The sequence below is a fragment of the Myotis brandtii genome, unplaced genomic scaffold (assembly GCF_000412655.1).
Source record: "Myotis brandtii unplaced genomic scaffold, ASM41265v1 scaffold195, whole genome shotgun sequence".
In the NCBI taxonomy this organism is placed as follows: Eukaryota; Metazoa; Chordata; class Mammalia; order Chiroptera; family Vespertilionidae; genus Myotis; species Myotis brandtii.
The window spans coordinates 661,008-674,995 of NW_005357271.1; the positions used below are offsets into that span (position 1 = coordinate 661,008).

The 13,988-nt window shown below is 47.1% G+C and overlaps 1 protein-coding gene across 1 annotated transcript; it reads left to right on the forward strand.

Annotated features, from left to right (window-relative positions):
- Positions 1–2,238: 2,238 nt before the first annotated feature.
- AMER3 (APC membrane recruitment protein 3) lies at positions 2,239–11,666 on the forward strand. The gene is made up of 2 exons (XM_005865001.2): positions 2,239–2,686; positions 8,315–11,666. The coding sequence occupies exon 2, from the start codon at positions 8,332–8,334 to the stop codon at positions 10,723–10,725; it is 2,394 nt and encodes a 797-aa protein (XP_005865063.2). The 5' UTR covers positions 2,239–2,686; positions 8,315–8,331; the 3' UTR covers positions 10,726–11,666.
- The last annotated feature ends 2,322 nt before the right edge of the window (positions 11,667–13,988 follow it).

Genomic DNA, 13,988 nt, shown 5'->3' on the forward strand with positions numbered 1-13,988 from the left:
GAGCAAACAAAACAAAAACACACTCCTAGAAACAAAGACCAAAGTGATGGTTGCCAGAGAAGAAGGGAATGGGGGATGGATGAAAAAGGTGAAGGGGAATAGTCAATAATATTGTGGTAAGTTTGCATGGTAACAGATAATTACTAGAAATAATGAGGTAAGGTATAAAAATGTTGAATCACTATATTGTACACCTAAAACAAATATAACTAATATAATAGTATAACCAGCTATATTTAAATAAAAAATAAAATAAATAAATAAAATACAAGAACAAGAAACCACCCAGTCATAACAATGGACTACTTCATCTGACAGTATCCCTTAATACTAGTTTGTTTAAGATTGGGGAGGACATCTTTCTGCAGGGGAACCAATCTGAGTACTAGAGTGTCTCTGGCTATGACCATCCTTGGAGCCATTGTTCCTCCTCCTAATCCAGTCATCTTCTCCAAATTGTGCTCCCCTCACCCCCTGTGAGGCCTGTGTTTCTCCTAGTAGACAGTCCCAGTCCTGCCAGCCTTTCTTAGAGGTATGAGGTCCAGTGCCCTAACCCCCCAGTCCTCTCAGTCCACAAGGAACTTTGTTTTCTCAGTCTACAAACCTGGATTGTAACCCCACTGGTGCAGCCTACTGGATCAGCTGTTGCCACATTTGTGCTCATCATCAAGTGAAATTCTTTGGGTCTGTCAGGAAAGCAACGAATTTGGCCATAAAGTCTGAGATCCTCAGTGTACAATTCAGTGTCAAGTGACCAAGAAGCAAGTTCTGAAAACCCTAAGGGTCTATGCCAGGAAAGGAAAAGATAACAGGATGTCAGGGTATTATAAAAGGAACATAAAGTTAAATTTACATTAGAACAATATTAATGAAAAAATCATTCAGTGTACCTGAACTTGGAAATATTAGTCCTTGGAAAGTTAGATATATATAACTTTTGTTTTGTAAGGAGGTTTTAAAATCTCTGAAAAGACAAAGTCGGTTGCTTAGAATAGTGGTCACTGGCCAAAGGGTGGCAAGATGAGCACAGAAAAAACAATTATCACTAACTTGGAGAAGTTGAGCCCATACTATCCTCAAACAGAGAAAAATTTAAGAAATATAAAAAGTCCTTATAATCCAGAAGAGGGGAAACCTCTCTAGGAGAGGTTGTTTATTAACTTTAACTAGCAAGGACTGTGGAATATGTGGGATTCTGTCCTTGATTCAGGATGTATGCAGCAATGAGGAATAAGTCTACCTTTGTTTCTACCTAACAACAGAAGAATTGATTCAGGGAAATCTGATGGTCAGAAACTGCCTGGAAAAGTCAGGACTACACCAACATGGGGAGTGGGGGGAAGAGGACATCTGAGGTCACACTGAGTCAGTCATCAGGTAGAAAAACGGTTCAACTGCAAGAAGTGCAAGAAGGTGTGCTCACCGTGGATGATGCTTGCTGGAAGAGAGACCTGCGGCAGAGCCACTTCAAAATGACTTAATTTATAAAGAAGGTAGATGTGTTATGACAAAGCCCGTCCAAGCCAAGGTGGTACAACTTATGCATCCAGGTTTTTTAGATGGGGACAGGGCGGAAGCCCATTAGGTTCAAAGAAAGGCATGGCCTTTGTCATTTGTCTGAGCCTGAACCTGCTTTGGGCTTCATTCAGCCCAAGCTTGGACTGGGTGATCCCGCCTTCCTTCCTCTCATAGCTCATTGCCAGTGCTCAACTTCTGTGATGTGGGATCAAGTCCCCTCACCTCACTTACCCCAGCCTTTAGGATCAGCCATCTCACCAGCACCAGCTGTGCACTCTGGCTCCCCCTAACTCCCACACACTGTGCTCTTGGCATTGCTCCCGGAGCCATTCTAGAGTTACTAATCCATACTTTATTCCTGCCTCCCAGCGTGTAGACCCTCTGTCCTCAGCTTTTCAGGGAGAGAGTCCTACATTTCTGTTACTTCCCCAAGACTGCGGCAGGGTGTAGCCCCAGCACAGCCCATACAGTGAGTACCTGTAAGGGAAGCGCCTCCTTCCTTCCCAATAATAATATAATTGGGCCCAAGAAAGGCAGTCTGTAAAGAAGGTTCTGGAAGACTGCCCTGCGTCCTGAGATTGGCCTGACCCGTCTCCGAATCCTGGGTAGGACTCATGACTAGGCATTGTGTGACCGAGGCCTTCCGAGAAGGTTGGTGTTAAATCTTCCTGTATGCTAGGGGCTGTGAGGGTAAGGACAACTACATTTATGAGCTCTGAGGACGTCAGACCCGGCGCAGGAATGAGGCAACTGGGCTGATGTCCCTTCTAGCAGCACAGGCAGCTGGGCCTGAGGAATGCAAAACTACATCCCTGCGGGTAGGCAGAGACAGAGACACGGAGAAACAAAAGCAAAGCGAGATCCAATGGGGACAGTGGCAGTGGGGCACCGAGACTGCAGCTTCCATTCCAGCCCCGCGAGCTTCACTTCTCCCACTGCTGAGCAATGGCACCTCCCACCGCTACATTCTCGGCAGAAGCCCGCCCTCTCGCGGACTAACCTTCCCCAGCTGATTGCGGCTGGAGCTGCCCAGCCGAGTCCAGCGGGTCGTGAGAACCACTCTAGACTCGAAAGTGGGATCTGGCCGTGGTGCTGACCGAGCAGATCGGTTCGGGAGTGGCTCCTGACCAGACTCAGGCAGCGTCCTGCGACACTCCCTGCCCCAGCGGTAAGTCGCCAAGGCCCGGAGGTTGTACGCTGGGGCGGGGGGAGGAGGGGGAGGGAGAGCAGTGATTTGGAAATTTTTGTGCGTTCTTTCGCATAATGGGAGGGATGGTGGAGGGAGTAAGGTCTACATTCTCTTCACCCTGTGGTGCCTTGCTCGTATGGTTGGGGTCTGGAGTCTGGGGACGTTGATCCTTTTAGGTCTGCACTAGAGAAGGGAAGAAACCCTCCGTCCGTGGTTGCCATTGCGGGAATTGGGAAAGAAAGGATAAGACTGGAGATATATTCTGTTGGTTGGGCAGGCCAGGAACACCCAAAGACTCCCTTAGAGGAGGTGGGCCAGAACCTTTGCTCTGCAAAGGACCCTTTGTCTCCCCAGCGTGGGGGTTGGGTGAATTGATGATGCTCACTGCAGTTTCTGCTCTGTTCCTCACCCCACACCCACTCCAGAACACGGAGGCTTTTCCTCCCCACAATGACCTTCACTTCATCCACCAGAGAGATCTCTGCTTTCTTAATACCACCCACCTGGAAGTTAGGGGTGGAGCAGGGGAAAACTTGGCAAATACCAAAACTATTAGTCAAAAATATTTTTATGTCTCGAAATCATTTCTGTAGCATATCTCAAGGTTTTTATTTTGCTCCGTGAAACACCCAGTCACTGTTATGTTAAAAAGGGAAAGAAAAGCACAGAATTGCCTTACCAAAGGGAAAAGAGAATCATAGGCTGTTGAGATAGTCAGTCATCATGAAGAAAAGCAGCCAGTAGAATTATTTTATTTGCTCCATTTGCAATAAATCTATATGTATGTGCATTCTCTGTGTAAAGCATTGAGAAAGAAGGTTTATACATGTGAGATATCTCTACCACCACATTTTTTCCATGGACACTGCTCTGGCTCCTAACCTGAACTTCTGCCTCTACTCCTGCCCCTACTTTCCATTCTCACTTACAGTGGGAGTAATCTGTTAAAACTGAAAATTGGCCCATGTCACTCACCCTTCATGTTTGACTCCCAATGGCACATAGGATAAAGGCCAAGACCCTCCCTGACACCTCAGACCAGGTGTGGTCTGCCTTGCCTATCTCCTGCTTCATCCCACTTCTTGCTCTGGTCACCTGGGCCTGCTTTTAGATCTTTAACTGTTCTCCCTCCCGTGCTCCTCGATGCCTTTTCTCAGATGTTCCCTCTACCTGGAATATGCTCCCCTCATCTTTTGCCTGGTTGTCTTCAGCTATCTTTTAGGTCTTGGTTTAAATAATACATCCTTGAATCAGAATTGATTATGTAAGTACATGGTGTGGTTCCTGTTCTCATGGAATATGCAAGTTCATTTTAGGGGTGAAAGATTCAATTCAAGGTCTTGGTATTATTGAGACCCATCTTAGAAAATGATGTGCATAAACTGTAAAATTAAAAATTCCAGACCCAACATCCTATTTAGGAAACTTAGATGTAACTATATGGCTAAGATGTCTCAAAAAAACATAAATACTTCATTTAAATAAGTAGTAGCTCTAGTTACTACAGTTGGAATCCTGAACCTTTGATAAATTTTCACAATCATTGGTGAGGGTGAAGACCAAGTAAACCCCAGAGTGAGGCGCCAGTGATCACTGAGTGCTATAGACAGGAAGACACCAAGCTGGGGGAGGGACAGTTCTGCTTTGTCTTTTGGGGAGGGACATGGCACATAGCTTAATTCTGGACTCCACTGATAGGACCTTTTAACTAGAGGATTACAAAGCAGAATGTGCATTTTTGCAGCTGAGAACCTGGTCTTATTTGGCCTCTGCCATCAGGCAGTGACAGTGCTAGCATCTGGCTGTCCAGATAAATCCCACTATGACCCTGAAACTGTCATGGAAGGTGACTGCTCAGCCTGTCTCCATTTGGGTAGTGAGCCCTTTGACCTCTCAGAAAGTTCCCACCCAAAGAGTCATGCCCTGATAAAATATTATAATGTGGAAACTGACTGGACTGAATACACACTGAATTTCATGATTGCTCCAGAATTTTGCAAGCTTCTGGTTCATTGTTGTGGATCTTAGTGCTTATTATCATATCTTGAAAAATGTTAAATTAACTCAGGAAACAGGGTGAGCAATATTAGTGACCGAGTCCAGTCTTCTACAGCAATGACATTTACTTTGATCTATCATTTTCCAAGTTCAGAGTGCAGTGACATTTCCAACTATTCATGATTTTAAATCAGTTAACGTTTCCAATAATTAAGAAACCAGTAATTTTATTTATAGAGATAAATAACAAAGGAATCATCTTAGCTCTTGTGGTTGCAAAATTATGCACACAGTGAAATAATTTTTATCATGCCTTGAAATTATTTCCAAGAGTATGGTAATAAAAACATTTTTCTAAAACAAAAAAATAAATTCAATAGATATCTCATAATATCTCCAAAATTTCTTGCCACAGAAATTATACTGCCTTCAATTACAATTTTTCTAAATTTTTGTTAGGTACATTTTTGCTTTTAATCTTCATTTTTATTATGCTTTTAAAAGTTTCTCACGAAAACACATTTATTATTCCACTTTTAGATTTGCCATTAAGGGGGAGTTTGAGCTATTTGTTCATAAAATATCTATCATTGTTAAGAGCATAGGCTCTTATCCTGGCTCTGTCGCTTACCACTCAACTCTGTATGACCTGGGCCAATCCATTGACTTTTCTGGACCTTAATTTCTTGTTTATAAAATGGCGTTATACTACTATGCCTCTTATGAAGTTATGGGCCAACCACTCTGCCTGGTTAAGTAAATGTAACCAAGACTCAAATTGGGTCCTTGGACCCTAAAACCCAGTTAGTAACAACTTTGCTTTGTGCATCCACCCCTCCCCCTCTAAGTGCTGAGGGTAATAAAAACATTTTTCTAAAACAAAAAAAATAAATTCAATAGATATCTCATAATATCTCCAAAATTTCTTGCCACAGAAATTATACTGCCTTCAATTACAATTTTTCTAAATTTTTGTTAGGTACATTTTTGCTTTTAATCTTCATTTTTATTATGCTTTTAAAAGTTTCTCACGAAAACACATTTATTATTCCACTTTTAGATTTGCCATTAAGGGGGAGTTTGAGCTATTTGTTCATAAAATATCTATCATTGTTAAGAGCATAGGCTCTTATCCTGGCTCTGTCGCTTACCACTCAACTCTGTATGACCTGGGCCAATCCATTGACTTTTCTGGACCTTAATTTCTTGTTTATAAAATGGCGTTATACTACTATGCCTCTTATGAAGTTATGGGCCAACCACTCTGCCTGGTTAAGTAAATGTAACCAAGACTCAAATTGGGTCCTTGGACCCTAAAACCCAGTTAGTAACAACTTTGCTTTGTGCATCCACCCCTCCCCCTCTAAGTGCTGAGGGAGGCCTAGGTAAGGCCTCCCTCAATATAAGGCCTCCCTCTAGCCCAAAATATTTGGGTGGATCAGAAATGGGGTCTACAGGTGTAGGGTGGGAAAGGTTTGAGTACATGCCACCTGTCAGGAAGCAGAAAGCAGCAAGCAGCTTGAGGCACTGTCCTGCTGACCAGGATGCTCCCACCAAGAGCTGAGCTCTCGCTATTCCCAAGGCCAGGTTTTGTGGCGTTCCCTGGCATAGTGCCTGCTCCTTTTCTTATCCTTCAGTTAAAAGTGTCCCAGGTGTCTGCTGCAGGGGAGGAAGCACTGTTCAGTGGGGAGTATGGTGGAGAACTCTGGTGAATCTCTGCAATGCCAGTTTTGCCACACCTTCTCATCCTTTTTGGCTTTAATGTTGCCTAGTAGGCTGTGAGGCAGCTCCTCTGCCTGCCTCTGGATCCTCATGTTAAAGCATTTCAGAGACTTTGGAGTTGACTCTAGTCAGCTTATAGCTGTCAAACAGCTCTCTGGAGGTAGCTATGAGGCTTCCTTGTCAGTGAGTGTGAAAGGTGTGTAGGCTGGCAGAGCCTTGTGCTTTCACATCTGCTTCATTCCTCTTTCACAAGCTGTGGCCTGAGAGGAAGTGAATTCAGGTGCTCTCTATTGAGCAGTGAAAGAGAGTCAAAGAAACTAGCCCAAAATTCTCTTCTCTAATCTCTCCCTGGCCAGAATGACATAGGCCCAACCTGTAGATCACTCACTGGCATGGGGAAGAACTGAGCATGTGAAGTGGGCGCCTGTGAGGGTGCAGAGTGGGAGCTGGGGTGGTTCTCAGGCCTTGCCTTCTTTTGGTATGGTCTTGTGGGTCTCCAAATTCACCCCAAAGGTAACATATTTAAAACTAAACCCTTTCTTCTCTTCCTCAAACCAGCTCTTAGCACAGGCCCTTTCCTCATCTTCGCTCAATTCTCCATTTCCTTGCCTTTCCCCACTTCTCATTGTTCCCTTCTCTTGGTATGAATCCAGGCCTCAGTGTTTACAACTTCTGGCCTGCTTCTCTTTCTGTATTCAGTTGCTGAATCCTAGTGTTTCTTTCTTTGAAAGACCCTATAACTTGACATCTATTTTTCATGCTTATGACTACAGCCTCCATCTGGACCTTATCTCTATACAGTCAGTCAATTTTAGCTGTCTCTTTTGAGTCCTCTTTGTTCAGAGCCTCCCTCTTAATTTATTCTGTCCCTACTCAGATGAATGGTATAGACTACCAACTTCTTTATGCCACTGCTTCCACTCACTCATTGAGAAGACTTTCATACTTCTTTGTTGATCTCAGGGTAAGGCCAAAACCCTCAGGTGTGCAAATATAATCAAATTGGTAGCTATTGCACCACCTTCTCAGTTCCACACCCAGGACAGACATCAACAAGAGATCTCAGCACCCTTGCCCACTGAACTCAGACTGGACATCAGAAAGCTTCTCTGGATGACATTCCAGGCATCAATATATTTCAGTTAGGCTGTGCACAAAAGGTGATACATACCTACTTTTTCAGCCATGATGTTCTGTGTCTATCCAATCTGCCTGTTCCTGACCTCATGCTTGCCTCCTCTCTTTGGCTTTCTACCATGATACTCTCTGTCATCTCAGTGATCAAGATATGCATGCACCATCAGATGCTTGACTGTGCCTTGCCTGATGGCATCTGTGTAGATTGAGTCTTGCCTCCTCAAACAGATGCAACAGTCCTAGAGGACAGTATATGTGCCTTCCCCTCTGACTGATGGATGACACTATCTAATCCAGGAAGCAAGCTTGGGTTTCCCTTTGAGCTTTGTCTCTTAGACATAGGCGGCAACTTTTTTATTTAATTATCTGCTCCATTCACTTACAAGGACCATGATACTTCCCTATAAGGATGTGGTGCTATGTGTAGAGTGCCTGGGCCTGGAAATGGGAGTCTGACTTGGCCAGATATCTCTGAGAGGATGCTTGGGTAAGTCAAGAGATCACAAATGCAAGAGCACCAGACACTTCTGAAATCAATTTGGGTACTACTGTTGCCTTTAATCATGTGACTTAACTTCTCTCAGCATTAGTTGTCTATAAAGGCTAGATAGTGAGCATAGATGGGCTGCTCCCATCTCCCTCTCTACCACCTCCAAGGAGGATCCAAGCTTAGATATCAGAGTTCAGCTCCAACACCACTGTGGGCTAGAACCATGGATACTAAGTGCCTCATGCTTTCCCCCACAACAGCTAACAGCACTGGAAGCATGGAGCTGAAGAGAGGAAAGACTTTCATCAAATCCAGCTTTCACATTTCTCATGAGAAGTCCCCAGGCCCAGCAGCAACTGCCCCAGCCTGGGACGATGCAGACCCCTGGTCAGTCTCACCTGGAGGGCAGCAGCAGATCCATGGTGAAAGAGGCCCACAAGCCAGTCCTAATACCCACGGATATAACATATACTCCAAAAAGGGAGCACAGCCAGAGCCTGAGGGTGGTGCCACAGACCTCTGTGGTGCCACCTTCAAATTGGTATGGAAGAGCAAGACTCACAACAGTGTGTCTGGGGCTGGCAGGATGGTCGCAGCCACAAGGCAACTGGTAGGCAGCACGAGCTTCCCAGGGCCCTCTGGCAGCCAGCGCATTATTGATTACCGCCACTTTGTGCCCCAAATGCCTTTTGTGCCAGCCGTGGCTAAGAGCATCCCAAGGAAGAGGATTTCCCTGAAACGACCCAAGAAGTGCTTTCGGAACCTATTCCACATTCATAAAAACAAGACTGAGAACTTGGCTTCACTGGAAACCAGGGGAAAGAGCCTGCCTTCCCCCAGAATCCCATCAGAGGCTGGAGGGCAGCGAGGCAAAGCCTTTTTCCCCTTGGGTGAGGGACTGGGGCTGGATGGCTTGTGCCAGGACCTATCTGACAGTGAGTTCCTGCCTGACTCCTCTTTCGACTTCTGCAGGGCCCTGTGTGAGGACGTGGCTTCACTTAAGAGCTTTGACTCACTCACAGGCTGCGGGGAGATCTTTGCGGATGAAAGCTCAGTGCCATTCCTGGAGCTGAATGAGGGCTTAGAGAGCTCAGCCAAGTCATCGCAGGCCCTTGAGAGCAAGGTTTCTAGTGGCCCCTTCCAGGGCAGCGTGGAGAAGCTGGTGTCTCCTGCCCAGGATGACATGTCTGACTTTGCCAAGTTCTGGGATAGTGTGAATCACTCTGTGAGGCAACAACAGCACACCCAACTGAGCCCATGGCTGGAGGGTCCTCAGGGAACGGATACAGCCCAACCTGGGCTTGATTCAGCTGGGCTCATTGAGTTCCCTCTGTGTCCCTGCAGGGACCTCTTCAGTGGCTCCAAAGCCAGCTCCATAAACACAGGCACCACCAGGAGCGAGCAGCCAGAATCTGTGTCCACAAGTGACGAGGGCTACTACGATGCCTTTTCATCTAGCCTTGAGGAGGATAGGAAGGAAGCCATGAGCCCAGGCACCCCTGCAGCTGCCTTCCCTCGGGAGAGCTATAGTGGAGATGCCCTCTATGAGCTTTTCTGTGACCCTAGTGAGGGCCCTGTTGGCCTTGATGATGACCTGTGCGTGTCTGAGAGTCTCTCAGAGCCAGCACTGGGAATGCCACTGTCTATTTGCAGCTTCCACATGGGGGCAGAGGAGGACTTGGCCTCGGGACCAAGCCCAGACCTGCTCAGCCAGGGTTTCTTGCAGAGCTCCTGGAAGGGCAAGGAGTGCCTGCTGAAGCTCTGTGACACTGAACTCACCATCACCATGGGTATTATCAACTGGCTTCGCCGTAGTCCTGAGCTCCATGCTCCTCCTATCTCAACCCCTGGGGATCCTGCAACCCCATTCAGGGGATTGGTGGAGAATCTGGGAGCTGGCTCTGAGAAGAAAGGTCCAGGTCTAGTGAAGCTGGAGGTCAGGGGGGCCCATGCCTCAGATGCAGGTGGGATCACAGTAAGCTCAAGACCTAGTAGGCAGGAGCTGTGGGCACATTTGGGTACCAAGAGCCTGCTTGTTAGAGAGAGCAAGGTTTTAGCACGGCCTGAGCAGGAGACCAGCTCTCTGTCCAGGGACCCATCTATGAAGTGTGTGCAGGTCTCAGGGGAAGAAGGGACACGAGGTTGCCACGAAGGTTTGTTCTCCTCTTTGGGATCCGCAATCTCCATGATGACAGGCACTTCTAGCCCAAACAAGATCAAAAATAAGATCATAAACCCCTTTGCCTGGCCCCACTCCCAGGAGCTAAGGGCACCTGGAAAGATGGGGTGTTTTCGAGATCAGCAAAGGCCAGGTCTTAGGGAAAGTACTCTGGATACAGAGCCCTCCCTGAAAGATTGTGTGGCCAAGGTTGCAGCCCTACAGATCCACCCAGACTGCAAGCCTTATTCTGTGCAGCCCCCAAGGCAGGACACAAGCAGTAGGCTCTGTAGGCAGCCTCAGGCCAGGGACATTACCATTTCACAGCAGAAACAGTCTAACAGCTTTCCTGGAGTGGCTGCCATCTGTAGCCTGCCCTCCTTGACCAGCCCACTCCACAGCCCACAGGATCAGAAGTGCCCAGGCCTTTTCCTGGACATAAGCCAGCTCAGGATGGAGCTCACCAGGCTGGATGCCCAGGCCCATGCCTCAGTGGAGGAGCAGTACTTGTAGCTCAGCTTGAAGGCCAGGAAGCAGGTGGCACGTAGGGATCAGTTGAACTTTAGTACTCTTGGCCCTGCTACCTGGCTGAGCCCCTGGGGCCACCTGTCAGGACTCATGAGCCTCACTTCATCATAGCCAATATGAGAGGGTTTCCTCTGCAAGTACCCAGAAAGCTGCTGCAGCTTCCTGACTCACAGGGGCCTCCTCTGCAACCAACCAGAAGTAGAGGCCCCCAGGTCAGCCAACTTGAAACTCCCACTGCAGGATGACCTTGCAGTCACCAGAAGCTGCATCTTTGTGGCCACATTCAAGAGAACCTAAGACCAAAATCTCCATCCTTTGTCCTTGATATGAGAACTGTGTTTGGGGAAGATGGGTTGGCAGGACTCAGGCAAGTAGGGCAGGGCATTTTATTGTGAAGGCAGAACCAACAAGCTCATCCAGACCAGGTACTGACAGCCTAAGACCAAGGAAAGCTGGGAAGCTGCCAGCACTTTCAAAATGTGTCTCACTGATTTCCTACAAGGAAATAAAGAATTTATTCCCAGTGTTGGCTGTTCCTTATACAGCATGCCAGAGAGGAGCTCAGGCTTGAAACTGATGGGAAGGAAACATCCATATTGTGAATGGGAAGTGAAGGAGCCAATAAGTTTGCATAAGGGTTGAGAATAATAAATGAGTGAGTGTGGGGTCCAAGACTCAGATGTGGGACATTGAGAGTTGGTGACAGGCAAGATACAGGGCCACAGATAAGCTTTGGAATACCCTCTGGTCCCACCCCAGCCTGCTCTCTGCCCCCAGAACAAGCAGCCATGAAGTACTGGAAGCCTGAAAGGACTTTTCTGTGTGAATAAGAAGGACCACCTTCATCTCAGCAAGAGCCTTGAACAAACAGACACCATATATTACTGTGCAATATAGCCACCTGCCTCTGGCCAAAAATCGTCCCATAAAAACAATAATTTCCCCCAACTTGCACTCTTTAATGGGAGCCATGGACAGCATAATGTTTAGAAAGAACTGATTGATTCTCCACATCTCTTTCACTTGGGCCCTCTAAATCAGGGGTCCTCAAACTACGGCCCGCGGGCCACATGCAAATACAAATATTGTGTTTGTTCCCTTTTTGTTTTTTTACTTCAAAATAAGATATGTGCAGTGTGCATAGGAATTTGTTCATATTTTTTTTAAAACTATAGTCCGGCCCTCCAACGGTCTGAGGGACAGTGAACTGGCCCCCTGTTTAAAAAGTTTGAGGACCCCTGCTCTAAATCATCAGCATCCTTGCCTCCTCCTTCAAGAAAACTTACCTTTAAATGGGGGCTGGACCTCTGTCATCCCCCTTCTCCCAAAGCCACAACACATCCATAGCACCAGGCATTTAGAGTAGGGAAAGAAAAGATGACCCATGTCCTCAGGAAGAAGAGGCATCCATTCTGTCCAGTGTTGGGACATGAGGTGTAGTGACAGATTGCCCATCAAGGTTCTCTGTGATTAGACCCCACCTTGCTGACACACCGCAGTGAGGCATGAAGGATGGGATTCCACAGGCTGCTTATACCATTATTTCTACAGGAAAGGTCAGCACAGAAAGGAGGTAGGTCAGCTATGGGGTGGAATTCCACACTGAGGTATGCAGTCTGACAGCTGACCACAAGCTGTGTCTCTCCTGATTGTCTGAGGCTTTGTTTCAGGTGAGAAAATGCTCTGCAGCCCTCAGTAAAAACTGCTTGCTGGGGCTGACTGTGCACAGGACACAGGTGGGACGTTGTAGGCTCTAAAACTTATATCAAGGTTCCTGAGTAGGTCCATCCAAACCTGAACACTGAGGAAAGTCAGGAAGGTCAGCCTTCCTGAGAAGCCACAATGATCCCTTCTCTCGGGCCTGCCACAGATGACCCCAACAGTGTTATTGGGCCTGGCTGCATTAATAATGAATCCTTCACCTCGTCCCTGCATCAGCCTAAGTTCAGTTGTCATCCTCAATGCTCAGACATGGAAATCAAGGACAGAGTGCTGATGTGACTTGCCCCTGGATGCACATGGCTAGTGAGTGGGGTTGATGGGATTTGAGTCCCAACCACTGGCTCCAAAGTCCAGCTCTTCACCAAACTCCAGAACTACTCCCACTGAGTTCTTGCAGTGAATGTCTCTTTCTTCTCTCTCTCTCTCTCTCTCTCTCTCTCTCGCCCAAACGTCGAAAGTTTGTCTCCTTTTTCCCCGCTTGACCCCCCTGCCCCAGCCATTCCCACCCCAGGCAAGCCCCCACTGCCCCAGTGTCTGTGTCCATTGATTATGCTAATATACATACATAAAAGTCCTTTGGTTGCTCTCTAGCCCCGCCCCCCACCTCCCCTGCCATTTGTCTCTGGATCTATTTTTGTTCATCAGATTATGTTGATCATTATATCCCACATATGAGTGAGATCATGTGATATTGAATGTCTCTTTCAAAGCCTTCACTTCTCCTTTCTTCAAGGGCACAGATGTCTGAGCACCCTCTGAGTGCCAGCCTTGTGTCTCCCTGTAATTAGGCTTAAAACTCCAGGAACAAGGAATGCCTCTCACTCAATCATAGCCCTGTCACTTTGTACTGCACCTGAGCAAAGCAGGTATCCAGTAAATAGTTGTAGAAAGAATGAAATATCAAAAGGCTGCACATGATTTTCTGACTTCTTATTGATCGCGAGGCATGTGTCTGGAGAGTAGCCCAGTTAAGGTTTTACCTTGGCAGAAATACTAATGGAGCATTTCCTTAATGTCACACTGACTGGTGATGCCTGGGGGACGGGAGAGGTGGAGTGGAACCCAGCCAGCCAAAACCACTGGGAGGACAGGAACCAAGGTGGTTCAGGCATGGTCAGGAGGGGCCTATGCCTTGCTATGCAGTGACCCATAGTATGGCAGCAGAAATAAGGATCTAGGGTGGTGCCTACACTGGCCCAGTGTATCTCAATCTGGGGAGCATCTTAGACTAGTATGGCACCATGGAGATTCTCGTTCTCAGAAATCTGGGGGGAGGTCCTAGCAGTAGCCTGCTAGGCACCTTGCTGGAAGAATGGGGGAAAGTGTGACCTTTCTCTTGTGTGCACTAAATCCAAGTCTCCTCAATCTATCTCTCTCTTCACACCCCATCCCTCAGATTGCCCTCCCCGGCAAGAGAGGCCCAGGCAGCACTAGTCTGACTGGCATCTGTAGGCCTTAAGGATATCTTTAAGGTGACCCACTGAGGGGAAACAGGGGAGCTTTGGAACCAGTTCCTAGGATAGGCA